The sequence below is a fragment of the Platalea leucorodia genome (genome assembly GCF_965183815.1).
Source record: "Platalea leucorodia genome assembly, chromosome: 10".
Lineage (NCBI taxonomy): Eukaryota > Metazoa > Chordata > Aves > Pelecaniformes > Threskiornithidae > Platalea > Platalea leucorodia.
The window spans coordinates 17,777,163-17,796,207 of NC_138832.1; the positions used below are offsets into that span (position 1 = coordinate 17,777,163).

Genomic DNA, 19,045 nt, shown 5'->3' on the forward strand with positions numbered 1-19,045 from the left:
TAGGAAAAGTAAAGAATTAAAACACCTGAAAACAGGTTCTAAATAACGCCACCTGTAAACAAACAGGAAACCCCAAGGTTCTGTTTCAGTATGAAGATTACAATGGTGTCTCACATTTTGAAGCGCACGCGTATTTTATTTCCTAACAATATTTTACACCGAACGAGGACTTGGAGATAGAGGATTTGCTTTATCAATTTCAATCAGTATCAGGGAACGCAAGAAGCGATTACAGAACCAGTGAATTTATTTGTTACTGAATATTGTGACAATATGTTGATAAGACACTGGAAATTTACACCGAAGGAAATCTTTAGCTCCTGCTCCCCCAGACTAACAAAAAGAAATACTTCCTCACCTGTCGCTGAAAGGCCTGTCTCATGGGAAACGGGGACTTACGCACACAGAACTGTCTATAGATTGACCGAGGGGGAAGCTTTGTCATCTTTAATCTGCAAATATTGCATAGAGAAAAACCAGCCTTGGTAGGTCCTATCAGTGCAACTGAAACATTTTACACAGTCAACAAATACAACAGTTGATCCTCATTATAACTGTATAAAATACTAAAAAGGAGACTTAAGAGGGGCATAAATGTTCTCCAAAATAGTCAGAAAATATTTACGTCAAGAAAATAAGTTTTTAGATAAAAGTAATAGATGAACAGTACTTTGAGTAGCAACCATTTGTCATTTATGACCCTGAAAAGGCACTCAACATCTGAACAGAGAAGACTGATAAAACCTGGCTTAGAAGCCTGCAGGAATCGCCAGTGTTGAACACTGGGAGAAAACCTATCTACCATGAACAATTACAATTTTTTTTATTACTATTTATTAGAGCATTAGTTACAAACATGGGTAAGATTCTATGTAATGAAGGCAACATCGTCACATTAACTTAGTATATTGACATGTAATAAATAAAGCATACCAAAATGAAAGCTGAAATAATCAGTGTATTGAACTTAGAACTGGTCCTCTATATCTTGCTAAGGGACTTTGTCCAAAAGCAGTTGTGGCTGTCTTCTAAATATAGCCAGCTGAATAAATATGGATATAACTCAAGCTCCTATACTGTGTTTTCACATTTTTACCTACATGCAGCACAAATCTGACAAAACTTGACAATTCCTCTGGAAATTATTTGTAAGCAAACTCATACTAAATAGCTACCTCACTGCACGTGCCTTCAAAAGGGCACATTTTGAAATCTTGTGAACAAATTTTCAGCCTGCCTATATATGGGGACTGTCAGCACGCTGACAAGCATTGCCCTTTCACTATCTAACATTCAGAGCTTTGCTAAAACAATCATTTGGATTCCTGGAAGCACTACATCTACCACAAGTTCAGTGAAATCCGTCCTCCCAAAGACCAGCAAGTTTTCAGAAACACCTCTAGAATTGTAAATAGAAAACGAGCATTTTTCCAGTGTGGGTTTTACAGAAGACAGGATTTTTTTCATATTTGGAAATCTATTACTTCCCACAACTGAGTATAAATGTCCCCCACACCTTCCAGTCCCATCATTGTAACAATCTGATTGAGGAGGCACTTCATACGCTTGCTCTAGGATTTACATAGCTGTGTTTTTTCCAATGACTCGTTATTACTAAATACTGTAACTTTGATATTTACATGGTTCCCTACATTTAATCAGAATATAACACTCTGAGATCTCAATCTGTAATCTTTCAAATTCTTAGCAACTGGTCCACAGAAGTTTGTCTGGCCCTGGGAAAAGTTTTGGTCCTCTGTCATCCAAAAGACAAACACAGCTTCTGGTTTTGCGGCTCACTACACCAGTTACATATTCTAACCGAAAGAATTACCTAAGCAAAAAACCCCCAGTTACTTCATACACCATTTAATGGTCGAAGGGCTTTCTTCTCCCACTTCCATATAAAAAGAGCTATTACATAGTAGCTGTTCAGCATCCTCTTCTGGGCTCTGCTCCACAGAAAGTATCTGAGCAGGGGTTTGTCTGAATTAACTCAAGAGGAAATAGAGGGCATCCTCTGACATCTGCATCCATCTCTCTTCTCAACATTAATTTCCTCTCATCTCCTGTAGATAAGTATATGAAAAAGTTACTTGAAATGCATTTGCTGGGGGGGCAAGGAGGGAAAGGGTATGGGGAGGTAGCCGTAAGGTATCTGCCAACGAACGGAAAGCATAGTAAATTGTGAAAGGGCTGTGACTAACAATAGCCAGAAACGTAGCAATCCTGTATGGAGATCAGATGACTACCTATATGTAAATTCACTTAATTCAGACAGTACTTCCCACCCAGATGTACATGTTGAGTTGCCTAACAACGTTTTAGTTGACTAAAGCATGTTGTTAGCATGCATGTTGTTATTCACAGAATAACCACCTATCTGCTAATGCCCATGACGGATAGTTTGCTATCCAATTAAGTAGGAAAATACTACTCTTCAACTGCAGCTGCCCATAGTGTTTCTGAGCTAAACTGAACAAACCTTTAACTGCAGAGAAGTCGCATTATTTTTTACGCCACGTTTATACTTTTTAAAATTCTTTTTTAAAAACACTTACCATTCATCGCTGTAAGAACTGTGGCAACTAACCTCACCTGCCAGAGACCTGTCAAATTCAGTCACCTTAGTTCTGGTGTCCCTCTTCCTCACCTGTCCTCTGGAGGGTCTCCTGAAGTGGCGAGCCATCATGAGGGGTAACATCTGGTCCTGCCACGGCGGTGTGAAGTGTCTTGAATTTCATTTTGTTGTGGAACATTTTCTTACATTTTCTTTGTATCTTTCTGAGCGACTCCAGCTGCATGCAACTGTCCGTCTCTGAAAAGCCACATTCATCAGATAAAAGATTAGAAGAAAGTTTTTTGCGCTTTTTCTTCATTTTGCAAGCATTTGTCTCCTCTTCCCTGGATCGTCTCTCACTTTTCTGTCCTTCATGTCTTAATTTACTACTAGACCTTTTACACGACTTTTTAAGCCTATGTTCACACTGCCTTGCCAAGCCCTCATGGACAGAATTAGAACAGAAGCTACATTTGCTGCTTTCCTTCTCTTGACCTTCCAGAGTTACATTTTTAAGGTAAACCAGTAATTTTCTTTCCCCAGCTCTTGCAGGCAAGCACCCTTTATTACAATTGCTGTAAATTTCTTCACACCTTCTTTCCGTTCCCTTCACTGGGCTGCTACGTGCCTCTCTAAAGTACTCGGAATCACTGATCTCTTCCAACAAATCCTTTAATCTGCAAGCAGATCTACATGTCTTGTATGGTACAGTACCTTCACTGCTACCACCTTCTTGTTTGAATTCCTTATCACGAGTAACAGCAGTGCAATCCAAAGCATGATTCAGTCCAGCATGTGGTAAGGTATCAACAGTGAGTGAGTTGCTCCTCTGCACTTGCAACTTTTTTGCAAACCTATCCCCACAGGCCTTGTTTTCTAACACTCTGTCTGTTGACTCGAGTTCCCCAACAGTGATCACCAGTCCATAATTGTCATCGCTACTACAGTTTCTCTGGTTGAGGTTTTGTAGAGGGCTCACTTCTCTGAAGTGCTGACCATGGTTGTTACTCAAGCTGATGCCAAGATCACCGTCATCATCAGATACCACCCTCTTCCACCAGCACGTGTTCGCAGTGGGTTTTGGCTCTAAGCAAACACGCGCATAGCGTGGTGTCTGATAGTAGTTTAGTAAATAATGGATGAATTCATCAGTCTCATAAACCTTTTGCTTTTTGCAACCGTCTTCATCAGACGCTGTCCGCGTGTGAACTACGTTCGATGTCGGGTAGCCCCTTCCATCGAGAGGTTCAACGACCCTGCAGTCTTGCGTAACAGTAATCAGTAAAGACCCACAGCCAAAGGAGTTGCTCGCTTCTCTGCCAGGCAGTCCGTCAGAACTCGGGGCTGTCGAGGGATCGTTTAAAATCGTCCTGACTACATGACAAGTCGATGCACGGAAGTTACTCACATCTCCTTCCTCACTACATAAGCCGCTACCTTTTTGAGTTAATGGGCACTTAAACTCTTCCTTATGTTTCACCTCTTTGTGCGCATGATAACAGGAGTTAATCAGTTCCTGACGTATGCCTTTTAACGCTGTTTCAGAAACGGAACTGTCCTTCCTTACGCCCAATGAAGGATCCAATTTTTGACTTGCCAACTGTGCAAAATCCTTCAAATAAAAAATCAGGAAAATTATTATGTACATTTATTGAGCGCTATAAAAAGAGTGCTAAACTGCAAACTCATAAGCAAGCAGCCTCACAGTCAGAAGAATTATACAGGTGAGGGGTAAGTTTGGCTTAGTTCAGAGCTCGATCGTACAATCTCACTATTCCTAAGTTAGAACTACAGCTATTTCATCATCTCAGAAAGCTGCATTCTCAATTAAATAAGAAAGTGGTCCTTTCAGCCAATTCATCTATCTCACTGCAACTACATAAGAAAATATTTATTTTTTGTTTGATCACAGCATCACAACTAGTATTGCATGCAACAGTAAAATTACTACACTTTTGTAGATTGAACAGTTTATTTAGAATAAATTGCTTTGTTATACATTGTTTTAAATGGGTCCAAATACAATGAATCTAAAGCTTTCCAAGTGATGCAACCAAGAAAACAGAAGTTTACTTAACACATCACCTTCATAACTCAAAAGGCCAGTGTCAGTTGTTATGAGGCCCTAAAAGTCACGCAGAATGGCAAGGGTAGCCTCTGACTTCAACTCTTAGTAAATTATAGTCCTTTAGAAATCTTTTAACATTAGGGATTGAGGAAAACAAACACTTGCTAAAAGCTGCAAGCAAATTTTTACTTAGCTAATAGTGAAGACAAAGCCATGTTAGCACTCCTGAGAAATGAAAACCCTTGTTTTCATTTAAAACTTCTTTTAGCCCAAAGCACTAAAATAAACCTCCAAACATTAATCTGCATGCAAAACATTCAAATTTTTATCACTCCTCTGCTGACTTTCTCAAGAGCTTAGCTGAATCAAACTGAAATAAAACTGATAGCTTAGTGTTGGCCACAGAAGAGAGGCTATTAGAAATGCAATGGGCACAATCCGTGTCAATTTAATTCTGTCACTTCCAGACCTGAGACCAAAATGAGCAGAGATAGCATCATCTGCATGCCCGCCCCGAAACTCCTTGTTTACACCGCTGGATCAAGTCTAACAGAGCTGATACAGCAGTTCCAGCCCAATTTTTACTCCGTAATGACAAGGCCTTGAACAAGCATCTAAGGCAAAGTTTCTGGGTGGAAATGCACTACCTTTGCTCTCAGGACAAGACTGAGAGCAGACTGTCATGAGACTTAGACCTCAGGCCTTCTCAGTGTTCAGTCAGTCCCAAGGCATTCTTCTGAATAGCATCAAGACATCAAACGTCTAGTGAATTATTCAAGCTCTAATAAATACCCTTCAAAATTTAAAATATGTTTTAAAATAGTCTTACTTTCACACGGTTTAACAGCACTGTAAGCAGTCTGACAGACTCCACTCTTCTCTGAGCTAGCAGGGATTTCCTTTCTTCCCATTCAGGCATATTCTCTGGCCACTGCTGTTCTTCAGGTGGTACCTTCTGCTGCTTTTGGGGATGTTTCTCATCTCCATCTATCTGCCTCTCTTCTCTCCTCTCGAGCTTAGCTTTCTTTTTTCTCTCTTGAACTTCTTTTCATCACCACGTCTTTTTCTAGGTAATTATCAATATGGGACAATTTAGATGACACTTGTTTTACATTTTGAGTCCTGGGGAATTGGATGAGAGTCTTTGAAGTGCTAATAACAAGCAACCAGTTGCCAAGAATCCACACGTGGCTAACAAATATCCTGTTTGTTGGAATAACATGTTTAAAAAAACGCGGCACATAGATGACATGCATCCAACTGATGCATACATTTAGAAAGTTCTTTGCCTCTTCAAATGTTTTTTGTTCTAGGGTTTTCTTTGTAAGCACTGCCAAGACGACAGATTCGCATCATTGTTTGTCTCCAAGGACACAACTAGAGACGGATCATTTGGATCTAATTCTTAAGTTAACAAATCTCCCCTACAGATTAGCATGAGGGTCCCATTTAAGACCTATTACAAGACAATTTCTGCTGTTCTAAAAATTAAAGTTGAAGCTGTGTGCTGGTTTTGGCTGGGGTACAGTTAATTTTCTCCACAGTAGCTGGTATGGGGCTGTGTTTTGGATTTGTGCTGGAAACGGTGTTGATAACACAGGGATGGTTTCGTTACTGCTGAGCAGTGCTCACACAGAGTCAAGGCCTTTTCTGCCTCTCACCCCACCCCACCAGCGAGGAGGCTGGGGGGCACAAGGAGCTGGGAGGGGACACGGCTGGGACAGCTGACCCAAGGGATATCCCACACCGTATGGGGTCATGCTCAGCATATAGAGCTGGGGGAAGAAGAAGGAAGGGGGGGGACATTGGGCGTGATGGCGTTTGTCTCCCCAAGTAACCGTTACACATGATGGAGCCCTGCTTTCCTGGGGATGGCTGAACACCTGCCTGCCCATGGGAAGGAGTGAATGAATTCCTTGCTTTGCTTACGTGTGCGGCTTTTGCTTTACCTATTGAACTGTCTTTATCTCAACCCACGAGTTTTCTCACTTTTACCCTTACAACGAAGTGTTCACAAAAATAAGTGTTTAAATTTTTTTTAAAGTAGTTGCATATGAAGGTATTAACAATGGAAGCATAGCAATGTTTCCGAGTCGCATTAGAGTTGCTATGCTCCGCAACTGGGAGGCACCTAGAAATGTACATCACATTAATTTTACTTCAAGGCATAAAGACATTAACTTGTGATGTTGCAGCACAGAGCAATGCAAAAAGCCCACATGCAGAATCTTAAGCCATCAAGCCTCAGAGCAATTTGAGAGCAAGAGCTCTCTGATTTCACTCCAGGCCCACAGAATCACAGAATAATCCACTCTGAAAGGGACCTCAGGATGTCTCTAGTCCAACCTTTCTCATAACCCAGACCCCTCCATCATCAGAGGATTCTCTGCCTTACACAGAGAATTATCATGATGCTTTTCTTTCCGACAGTAACACATATATTAAAAACGACATGGTATTGCTTCAAGTTCTCTGCCTCCTCGTTCCTCAAAGCCTGGATTTTTACAGTAGCCACTGCATTTTAGTTGGTATGAGATAGCGTAACAAGTCTCAAGAAAATGGGACATTCTCTAAAAATACACTCTCACCTTTCAACCCCCTCTCTTTTTTTCCCCCCTTTTTCGAACGTGCTCCTGTTCTTGCAGCTTTAGTCTTTCCAGGCTTCTCTTTCTTATGGCTCCTCCACTAAAATGTCTGGTTGTATCAAAAGTCACCTGTCACAGAAGAAGCAGAATCAGACTTAGCAGTCCAGTTTGCCGTGTATTTATACGAACGCAGACACCTTGCTGAGCAAATGAGAGACCCCAGGTGACTACCAAATACTACTACACTGGTAAGAATATCTCCCTCTACCCTGGCATACTAGAACATCTCTTCTGAAGCTCACGCTGGGTTGTCAGTCAAGCTCAAACACCCCGCTCCCAAGTGATTCGCCCTGCTGTGACATCAGGGGCTCACAATCTGACATCATACCTTTGGCCAAACCCGTTCCTGGCATGCTCTTCTGGGGACTCAAAGTTCAGTATGTTCGGCAGAGCATGCCTAGCTGCAGGATTCGTGCAGGTCTGCCAAAACTAGAATTCAGTGCCTCTCAGAGCAACACCTTTTAGAGCAAATGCTTGCTTGCTTAAAAATTGATGAATGTTGTTAATGTGTGCTGCATTTAATCAGCTCCAAATGCCCAGATGTGAGCACACGAAAAGAAAACACTCAAGCCGATTGCATCACGCTCTATCTACGCTGAAAAAATAAGTAATATGAAGCGTTATTTCCAGCATAGAGGTATATTTTAGGGTCACAGTTTAGAAATCACCTGGTGGGAAAAAATATCAAAACAGGGTACACCCTAGTAAGTACTTATGGAGGTAAGCTATTAGGCTGCTGAAATTAAGCTTACAGATTGCAAGTTTTCTTTTATAACGCCACACTAAGCATAGCACTTAAATGGATTCATCCCTCAACATACTTAAGTAAAAGAGTACAGAGGAGAGAAAGGGCACCCTTTACTAGCCAAGAAGGGACCTAAATTAGAGCAGCTGCTGCACCTACTTCATGCTTAACAATACGAAACCAAGTATCTTTCAGAGTCTCACCAGCTCCTGAGATCATCTCCCAATTTCAGTGCCAACCACACTGAAAATATTTACAACTTTTACTTTACTCACACCAATTTTTCAGGAAATCAAAACAGTTAAATGCCATTTTTTGATTAAAGGACTTAAGTTCAGATACATGAACTTCATGTATCAGTATCTCTATACTCAGTACAAACAGGATATTCATAAGGTTTTTTTTCCCCTCACATGCTTAAGTGTCCAAAAAGTTTACAGAGAGGCTTCCACTGGTCAGCAAGGACTTCTCAGGCCTAACTTCAAGGAAAAAAGAACAGAAGCTGGCAAACCACCATCTGTGCCAGTTTCTTCCACAAAATCTCAGCAGCTAGTAACAAATAAAGTTTCGTATATTTTAATGCTGTCCATATGCTTTATTTTTCTTTCTTTTTAGCCACCATTTTAACATAAATACAGACTAAACCAAAGGGGGGAGGGAGAAGATACATAGGCGCAGAGAACTGCCACATACACAGAGAGTGCCACATAAAAGCTTCCACTGAAGCAACATGAAAAAAGTCTGTAAGATGGTTGTCACAGGTTAAAAACTATACTGCCATTACTTGAGGAATGCCTGTTTGCCTTCAATCTAGGAATCTATAGGGGAAGACAAGTGCAGCACAAGAAGCTGTCTGGTCAAGAGGGTGAGTATACTTTATTCAGAATGATGAATACATACGTACTGAAGGAAAAGCTAGTCTAATTAAAAAAAAAAAAAACAAAAAAACAAAACAACAAAAAAACCCAGGAGTCTCTGGAAGCAGCAGCTACAGCACAGACTGCAGCACTGAATCGCTTCTGTTAAGGAACTGCTGCCAAATGCACTCAGAATTAACCACAACTTTGTCAGGCAAGGCTGAATATCTCAGGATTAACCTCTGAATATGGCCGTGTATATCTAGAGACACACCTTCAGTATCTCATACAAGCAAAGCAGATACACCCAAAGTACTTACTACAAAACTGAAAAAGCGAGTAGTCTCTGTAATCCTTTCTGCCTACGATGCATCAAGATAAAGAGCTTCCTAAAGCTATGATGTTAGTATCAACTAGACTTTTTCCATCACACTAAGATTTGAGGTGCAGCGGGTTAAAACATCCAGGACACTGCTGTTGAAATCTGTAGAGACATGAAAGTCAAGCCTGAAGAAGAGCTGGTGTACCCAAAAGCTTGTTTCGTTTTGCAAGTACATCTTCTGTTAAACCAACTGATATCATACTGCTCTTGCAAATCTTTCTTCACTTATACCCTTACACCATCATGGCTGCAACCATATTCCTAGTCTTCCAATAAATCACCTAAAAGTAAGCTCTGTGAAGAGATTTTTGGGCTGAGCAAGCTACAGTGGTTTACCAGCGCAGGCCATTACCCTTGCTCCTCCCCGCTCTTCTTTGTAGCCAGGAGCTCTTCAAGCATCAGAAATGTATTTCTCATCACATGACCGTGTACAAAGCACAGAAGTATTTACTGGCTGATCCACTGGCTTGCTGCTCAGCAGCATGGCCTTCTGGAATCAACCTTGCCATACCAATAAGCTGTTACCATAACTTGAGGTTTTAACTGTTCCAACTGGCAAATCACAAGGAATCTCACATTCAATCCCTTTACCAAATTATTACCTGTTAGCTGTTCTGCCACGGTTATAACATCAGGAACACATCTGCCCTTGCACTAGTGTTTACTATCATAACTGCAGGCTGAACTGTCCTTTGCTACCTGCATGCCTTTCTTCTGTGATCACGTGTTCTGATAACCCTGATAGATACTAAAAATAAAAAAAAATAAAAAAAGTCTTATTTAAACGTATAAAAAGGAACCAGGATACTGACCTGGGGCCCTGTGATCAATTCCCAGCTCTGCTGAGGAATTCCTGTAAAACCCAGCAACTTCCTATGTCTCAGGGGCCTAAAATAATACAGTATTTTAGAACAAATTCAAGCTGATCAGGACCACAACAGGCCATCAGATCACTTACTCTGGCCTGTGCGAACTGTATTTGGCTGAAGCATCTCTTCCAGGAAGGCACCTGGCTCTGGTTTGAAAACACGATGATATGAAAACCTGCCACTTCCCACGGGCAGTTTGTTCCATTCCTTACTCATTCGCCATTTGAAATGGAAATCACTTCCAGATATTGATTTTTCTTAAGCCTTCCTCTACTAGATTCACATCCTTTTAGCATCTAGGTGGTTTTGTAGCGTTCTTTTGTTTTGTTTTTCTCTTACATGCTATAACCCAGGTGCCTCTCAGTCATCTTTCTTATATGAAATACATAGCTTGAGCTCTTTGAGAGCTCTCTCACAGTCCCTCATTGTGAGGCACTTTCTCCAGCCCCCGAGTAATTTTCATTGCAATATTTTAACACTCTCCAATGAAAAACATATGAATCCCAAACCCACACACAGTATTAATTTGGTCAGTGCCATACATAGTGAATTAACTCCTTTAAGCCTACTTTCTATCCCCACTTAAACATACTCCCCACAACACTGCAATGGAAACCCAAACTGTTACCAATGTACTACAATAACCCTTTCATAGCCTTAAAGAAAGCCACGAGGATAAGTCAATAACTCCAAAATGATTTTTCTGAATAGCTGCACAATCCTTTTTACAGTGACTAAATTATCTTAGAACACCCCAAAACGTGTCACCCAACTTCATACTTTAAAACAAAATTAGACTTCAGGGAGGTATTAACAGCCTGGCAATCTCTAACCTGAAACACCCATATAGTCCATATGAGCAAAATGCAAGGAGTCAGAATAATTTGATCCAAAAGCGCCCCTCACATTTGCTCACAGCACCGCTAGCTCAAACAGCTCTTACCATCCCCAGTTTCCCAGCTGGTCACTCATGCCAGGCCCTGGGCCATCACAACTGTTTTTGAGACCATACCATCAACCGGGTCAGGAAAGAGATCTAGCTTGGAGAAAAAAAAAAAAAAAAAAAGAATAATCGTATTTTGCCAGGTTACTTCTCAGACAGTTGGTTTCCCTGCCCTCGTGCACAGCGTGGCCCCGGAGCAGTTCCACCAGCAGAGCCGACGGAGAGCTCGAGGCAGAGGAACTACCTGAATTCCGCAGAGGCGGGCATGCAAGAGCACCTACGAGCAAACGGCAATGGGGCAAGCCTATGTGTTGACCCATAGCAGCAAACAGTTTGTCACACAGGGAAAAGCGTTTACCGGAGTCATTTGGAGAAGTATAAACAAGAGGTTTAAACAGCTTTCCAACGGGCGGGACTAGTTTATTCAGCTTGCTCTGTGCAAAATTAACTGAAGAGCAGAGATGATCCCAAGTGCTGCTGCTCCTCACACAAATATCGCAGTAAGAGGGGCGTTTTGAAGCCAACGCTGCCGGCGTCGCTGCTTCACGCTGCGCGTTCCGAGGTGGGGATAAAGCCAACCGCGAGCCAACCCCGTCCCCGCGGAGGCAGCTGCCGTGAGGCCGCGGTCCCCCCGCTCAGCGGGAAGGTGCCCGAGCTCCAGCGGCATCAGCGGGCACCGCCAGCCGCATCACGGCACCGCCGGCCAAAAGCAGCCCGGCGGCCAGGGCCCAGCGGCCGCCAGCCCGGCGCCCACCCCCCGAGCGGCGGCTTCAGCGGGAACCGGGGGACGGAGGCAGCGGCGGGGCCCGACCCGCTCTCCCGCCCCGGGTCAGGGAACCCCCCCGGCCCAGCGACCCGCGGCGCCCGCCGCGCAGCCCGGCTGAGGGGGCGAGGGGCTGACGCTCCTCCGGCCGAGCCCGCCGCCGCCCCACCGGAGCTGCCGGGAACCGCTCCACCCCCCCGGTGCCCCGGCGGGCGCGGGCCAGGCCCGGCCGGCGCGGAGGGGAGCGGCAGCCCTCCGGCCGCGGCCCCTTCCCCACACGGGCAGCGCCGCGGCCGCTCCCCGGCGCCGGAGCCCCCCAGCGCCCTCCGCCAGCGGGGCGCCCGGCAGCCGCGGCCGCTTCCCCCGAAGGAGCGGGGCACCGAGCCCCGCCGCCCGCCCCGCCCCGGGAGCGCCTCCCGCAGCGACGGACGCCCTCCGCCGGCAGCGCCCCGCTCCCACAGCGGGCCGCCCCCCCTTACCCCTCCGGCCGCCGCCGCAGCCGCCGGCCGCCCACGCTTCCGGGCGCCCTTCCCGCCGCCACCCCGGGGCGGAGCGCGGCGCAGGCCGGGCAGCAGCGGGGGGACCCGCCTCTGGGGCGCGGCCCGGCACCGCCCGCTGCGCCCGCAGCCGGGCTGGCGGCGGCGGCCGGGCCCAGGTGCCCGCCTCGACCCCCGGCCGGGGGGCGCCGCGGCCGCGGGGGCCATTTTGTGGCGGCCAGACCCCGGGGGAAGGGCGGCCCGCGGTGGCGCGGCTGTGAGGGGTTCGGGGATTTCAGGCGTGGGTTTGAGGAGCGATTCGCATGGCGGAGCCCCGGGAGGCGCCCGCGGCTTCCCGCCACCTCACCTCTCGTCCCACACAGACTTGTGTGGGGAAACCCAGGTGTTGGAGAAAGATGTCTGATAGGGGAGGGACTGGGATGGGACCCCAAACCTGGAGGGGGTCGTCTGGGTACCCTTCTGAGGGGTCTGGTCTTGGGCAAACAAGGAAAAGCTGGGCACAAGGCAACGTTAGAAGCAGCCCGACACCCTTTTAAGGACCATGTGGAAGGAAAACATGCTGTCAGCTCATCTGAGGAGTCCTGTATATGCAACTGTTGAAAGCATGGAGACAGTACTACTTCAGGCACTATGCTGAAGCGTCACAAGCGAGCAGACCCGCAGGAGGGGAAGAACCGAATTCATGGCGTTCTTGGAGCCATCTCTCAACCAGAACTGATTCAAAAAGTTCTCACCTTTGCACTTTCAGAAGAGGTCCCTCCCCAGGACACGGTGTCTGTTACCGGTGGAGTAGCTGGAGGCAGCAAGCAGGGGAGGAACGCTGCTTGGAAATTTGTAAGGGATGATTGGGAGGAACTTTATAATCGATACCAAGGTGGATTCTTTATATCCTGATGACTATGCCAGATGCGTGAGCTGACACGGGCAGGACGCAGGAACAACCACAAAACCACGCGTGAAATGCAAAGAGTAAATTTATTTTTGTTACTTGCGGACTGGGGGATCCCCGACGCAGCAGCCGGGCGGAGGCACGCAAGCGGGAATGCAGGCACCGCAGGGCTCAGTCCTTCTGTTATCTTCCCACAGTAGACACACTTTCAGTATCTCATATAAGCAAAGTGGATACATCCAAAGTACTTATAACAAAACTGGAAAAGTGAGTAGTCTCTAGAATCCTTTCTGGCCACCGTGCATGCAGATCAGAGCCCCGGGAGGTGCTGGCGGCTGTCCGGGCCGCGGCTTCCCGCCCCGTGGTGCCTGACTGCTGCTGGGTGTCTTCGGCCTGCGGTCATCGTGTATGTGCATTATATTAAAAAAAAAAAGAGTTACTTCCTCAGCAGTTGCCTCGCTTAGGCGGTGCGAAGGCCTAGTTACAGGGGTGTGTCGCAATACCGTGTTTTTCTTTGTCCTATAACAAAGGTAGCTCATCCAGCACTGCTTCATCTGAGCGATATGTGTGTGAGGATTAATAGCGGCTTTTCTCTGGTTTTAGCTTGTATGTGTTTAACCAGTGGAAACACGGGGCCTGTGTCTCTTAGTACCGTATGGCAGTCAGCTCCCCGCAGCGGAGCAGCTCCCACGGGTGTCAGCACCCTGCCACCACGCTGTTGAAGGTACCATCCACACTTTCCAGCACTTGGTTCTTCTTTAAGGTCCTCACGGGAATTCAATTTAGGGCAGTCATTCACTCAAATACTCCCTCAGTTTTCAGTGGATTTTTGTCTCTTGTGATCTTTCAAATACAACTGTAAAACATGGTACGTTTTATAGCCTTTTCTCCCCCTTCTTAAGAACAGACACGATATTTCTTCCCTTGTGGTAGTACGGTTGTAACTGCAATGGTTGATGACGGTAGGACACGCACAAGGCTAGGGCTGCAGGCAGAGGCGTGCATGTCTTTTCTCACATGGTCTAATTGCTATGTATGCAACGGCAACCTGAGAACAACTCTTACGGGTATATTTAGTGTGGGAGTCTTATTTCTGTTACAACTTTGTGTGCCAAAAAGCGTGTCTGCGTTTTCTCACTATACAGGTTGATACGATAATGATACCTTTACCTATGAATGTTTCTTGGGTCTCGTTGCCTTCTCCACAGTTGGTTCTCCTTGCGTTAGGAAGGTTTTCTAGGAGTCTATTATATGCTGACATTTGTTTGCGTTTTTCTTTATCTTAAAAGATAAAATTGTGTTTTGATGGTACAAAAGGTTAAATATCAAAGGTACTGTCTCCAAGTTACGTGATTTTTTCCTTTCTACGTGTATTTTTCCAAACCCAAACAGGCAAACTGGAATTTGAGATCAGTATGCAGCTGCAGGGTCATTATATTCATCTACTCCATACCTGCTGCTTTTCCAAAGATGCAATAAGTTGAGAAACTTCAATGTTTTAACTCATAAATAAAAAGTTTAATGTAGCCATACAAAGCTGTTTCTTTCAAGATCTGAGAGTGGGGTACAGAAATAAGAGATAAGAACATATACACCTACTAATTTAGGAGACAAGGCTGTTAATATTTTGGTTTTCCTGTTGTGAGAGGGATTATACAAAAAGTACATTTCCATTTTCTAATTTCATTGGCAATTATTTTGTAACAATGAAATGACAAACAATGAATAGATTTTAAATTTTCTTTTATATTGAGCTCTATTAAACTCTGCCACAAATATCTAAAATTTCTTGTCACCAGCGCAGTGGTTTTGAGGCTTTTGATTTCATTTTCTTAGGCTTGTGACTGGCATAAGAATTCTGTCTTCCTTTTTAAGCAGAACGCATTCCAACCCAACATTGTCACATCTTAGCACCTCTGCTACCAGAGGTACTAACTCACACAAATAAGTAACAAATTCATACTATGCCTCCCGATTGCAGGAAAAAAAAAAACAGTTTCTTACCTGTAACTAAGCAAATTATATGTAAATATAATCTATGTTATATTCTGTATTTCAGGGAGCAAACTACTGGAAACTGTGGTCCTTTGCAATTGCGGAATATCCTGCCTACCAGGATCGCGCACGTTGCTGGAGCAGTATGGTGGGTTACTCTGTGCATAAACAGTAAGTTGTATTTCCTCTGGCAAAGGAGACGGGGAAAACTGGTGTTAAGGAAATCACTCTGGCAACATTCTCATGTTGAGAAGTGCCATGTCATATTAATTAAAAGTACCATATCCAAAACTGATAAAAGGATGATTCACTTTTACACAGTGAATAATAAAACTATGGAAATCATTGCTACAAAAAATAGGGGAGACTGAGCAGCTTGCTTCAGAAGTGGATTTAATGTTTCTAGAGGCAACAAGAAAATATGGAGTTGCTTTGCAGATACAATTTTGAACCTGTCTTGTTTTATGCAAAAGACAAAATGTCTGAGACATTATAAAGAGATCTTGAGTGGCATAATTATCCCCCATCTGCCGCTTGCAAAATAGTTACACTTTTCTCTGCAACCTGCAGTTTTCTAGGCTTTATCCCGTCTGTTACCTACCTAGATTGTGCAGACCCCAGATTTGCTCTACTTTTACAAAAACTTACTTCTTAAAACTGGACAGCAAGGAAAGGTGAAACCCTACCTGCACAAGTCGTGTGATGTCTTTGAAAATCAGTTTAGGCAAAACTGGTGCAAAGGACTGTGTAGAGACAGCTCTTTTTTTTTTTTCTGGGTTTCTTCTCATTTAGCTAAAGTAGATTTGAAGTAAATCAACTTTAATGCAGCGGAGCGTTCACACAGAGATTGCAACATCCTAACCTACTACATTTCAAATGGGTTTGATTTATAGCCTGGCAACCAGTGCATGTAGACAAGCTTTCTCTGGGAGCGTCAGGAATAGGCTGGGGAGGGAGATGGTTGGAAGAAGCTTCGGGAATGAAGCGTGTTTAAGTACGTGCAAGTAAGAATCTTGGCTATGGCTCTGGTTGTGGCTTGGTAACGTCATTCCAGGAATTACGTCTGGATGTTACATACTGCTCAAGTAATTTAAAAGCAAAGATAACTTTCCATGTTGAGACTATATATCTCCCTACCTTTAGGTTGTACAGTCTATAGGAAAAATCAAACCTCCATCTTGTATTTAATTTTGAAATAGAACACCGAGACCTCTTCCAAGGGACAGTAGGAAACTTGCATACTTTTGTTTCATAAATAACAATGATACAACCTTGCTTGTTGCAGATGGCTGTCATTGCAGGTTTGACTCATGAAACTAATTTGTGGACTGCTGAAATATTCTTTTCCTAGATACTGATGTGATCAGTTACTGAGTGAGAAGCAGCTCACCTACACAACCACTTTCTAGCCAGAGACAACTGAATGATGGGTTGCATACTGCCATCCACTGGATGGCTGCACAGAAAACTTGTTGAACTTAAATTTCTTTAAGGTAATATTAAAAAGTACCTGGTGGTGTTTTGTTTTGTTTTTTTAACATGTTTAATGTCCCTGTCAGGACTTTCCAAACAGCCTGTTTGATGATGGGTTTGATCTAAAACAAGGAAATACTGTATATATAAGTGGGTGATTTTGCTTAGAGGCTATTAAAAAAAAAAAGTTCTTAGCCCAACAGGTAAGTTTTGGCTGTAAGGAGAATTAGTTTTCTAGAACATTAGCTGTCCAGCCAGAGGAAATAAAATAATTTATACAGAAAGTCCAGAATATACAATCTTTCTTAATATAACTCTAACATTTCTGAGCTATGCTTAGAATGCGTATCAATGGCATTAATTCTAGCGTGAGCTTTTTGTTATAGACACAGAGACTGAAGAAGTTTCTTGGTTGCTTCCTTTTACTAAAGTCTGCTTTACAACCGACAAAGCCAGCTGGCACTGTGAGTCGCTCTTAGTACAGAAAGGCAGGCTTGCGATTAAGTCACAGGAGTGGGAGTGCGAGGTTCTGTTTCTGGCTCGGTCACAGACGTTATCATAGGCAAATCTGCTAATTTTCACTATCGGTCATATGGCCAACCCAGCTGCTTGCTGGAGTGGCTTCTTCTCCTGCCACCAATGAAGGAGTGGACCGAGAGCGTGCTGTGCTCTAGGAGTCTCCAGCAGACGTCCTGGAAAGCTGCGGTAACTGAACACCTCAGAGCAGCGCTGAATTTAGAGCTTTTCTAACTCGTATGTGGGGATGGCACAGGAAGAAAAGTGGGTTCTTTGACAGCTTTGTTCATTCTCCCTCCCTGATCTCAGAAGTTTCCCGTGAGACTTTAAACATATTCTTGTTAGGTACTGACGTGCCTGAGGAAGACAGTGTCAGGGTAGAATGGCATTTAGGAAATGACAGCAAGCTCCAGCACTACCTTTACTGATAAAACGAGTGTGTGACAGATTTCAGTGTTGTGCCTGATTCTGATGTCAGCCACAGCCGTATTATCCTGAAGCAACTTATCGATAGTGACCAAACTACTTGCAGAGTTAAAAAAACCAAAACAACCACCAAAACCAATCCAGAACTTGATGTTTTCACTGCAAGGGTGTCTGAGGCAAATTTCAAAGATGGCATGATTCTTTAAAAGGTGTATAGTAATACAGGATGATGTCAATGTAGGAATGATTAAAGAATGAACTAGTAGCTACTTTAAAGACAGTGTACGTTGTTCTTTTTTAACTACAACTGTGCAAGACAAAGTATAAAGAAATACACAGCAGTCTTCTAGGAAAGAAAAGTTATGTTCAGAATAGTTCTTACAAAGGACTCGACTGCATAAAATGCATGTTCAATGAAATTCAGTCTCCAACTGTAATAAACATGTATTTTTGTATGAATAACAAAAGAAAATCAGTTCCCTCAGAGGATTCACTTGCTCTGGTTGTTTTTGCGGTGATAGCTTGTGAGATACAGGAAACTAAGTAGGACATAAATAATATGAACTTGATTGGGCTGGCAGAAATGGTGAAAAGAAGGTGCAATTTAAAGTATTCATTTTTAGTAATCAGATCCTGCTAGTGTCATCCGTTTTTTAATTTTTTTTTTTTTTTTTTTTTTAATGACTGGTTTTATTTTGGTGGGTCCCTTTACACAGGAGAAAAAATAAAAACAGACAAACTCACACCAACCACCATCTTGATAGAATCATATAATACCAGGTTGGAAGGGACCTCAAGGATCATCTGGTCCAACCTTTCTCGGCAAAAGCATGGTCTAGACAAGATGGTCCAGCACCCCATCCAGCCAAATCTTAAAGGTATCCAATGTTGGGGAATCCACCACGTCCCTGGGGAGATTATTCCAATGGCTGATGGTTCTCATTGTGAAAAATTTTCTTCTTTTGTCCAATTGGAATCTCCCCAGGAGTAACTTGTACCCATTACCCCTCTTTTCCATGTGACTCCTTGTAAAAAGGGAGTCTCCATCTTCTTTGTAGCCACCCTTTAAATACTGGAACGTGGTTATCAGGTCTCCCCTAAGCCTTCTTTCCACAAGGCTGAACAAACACAGCTCCCTCAGCCTTTCCTCATACGGCAGGCGTCCCGGTCCTTTGCTCATCTTTGTGGCCCTTCTCTGGGCCCTCTCCAGCCTGGCCACATCTTTTTTTGCATAGCAGGGACCAAAACTGAACACCGTATTCCAGGTGTGGCCTGACAAGCGCTGCGTAGAGTGGGATAATGACTTCTTTGTCTCTGCTGGTGATGCCCTTGTTGATGCAACCCAGCGTCCTCTTGCCTTGCCTTGCCGCAGCAGCATGCCGTTCGCTCATATTGAGCTTGCTCTCCACCAGGACCC

General features: G+C 44.0%; 1 protein-coding gene across 1 annotated transcript; it reads right to left on the reverse strand.

Annotated features, from left to right (window-relative positions):
* Window positions 1–1,932: 1,932 nt before the first annotated feature.
* LOC309595709 (A-kinase anchor protein 17B-like) lies at window positions 1,933–11,083 on the reverse strand (the record flags this gene model as incomplete). Its single annotated transcript, XM_082322967.1, has 6 exons — window positions 11,070–11,083; window positions 7,217–7,342; window positions 5,458–5,694; window positions 3,275–4,172; window positions 2,654–2,818; window positions 1,933–2,069 (listed from the first exon to the last, which is right to left on the reverse strand). Exons 3-6 carry the CDS (start codon window positions 5,545–5,547, stop codon window positions 1,933–1,935), a joined length of 1,290 nt encoding a protein of 429 aa, XP_082179093.1. The 5' UTR covers window positions 5,548–5,694; window positions 7,217–7,342; window positions 11,070–11,083.
* Between the last annotated feature and the right edge of the window lie 7,962 nt (window positions 11,084–19,045).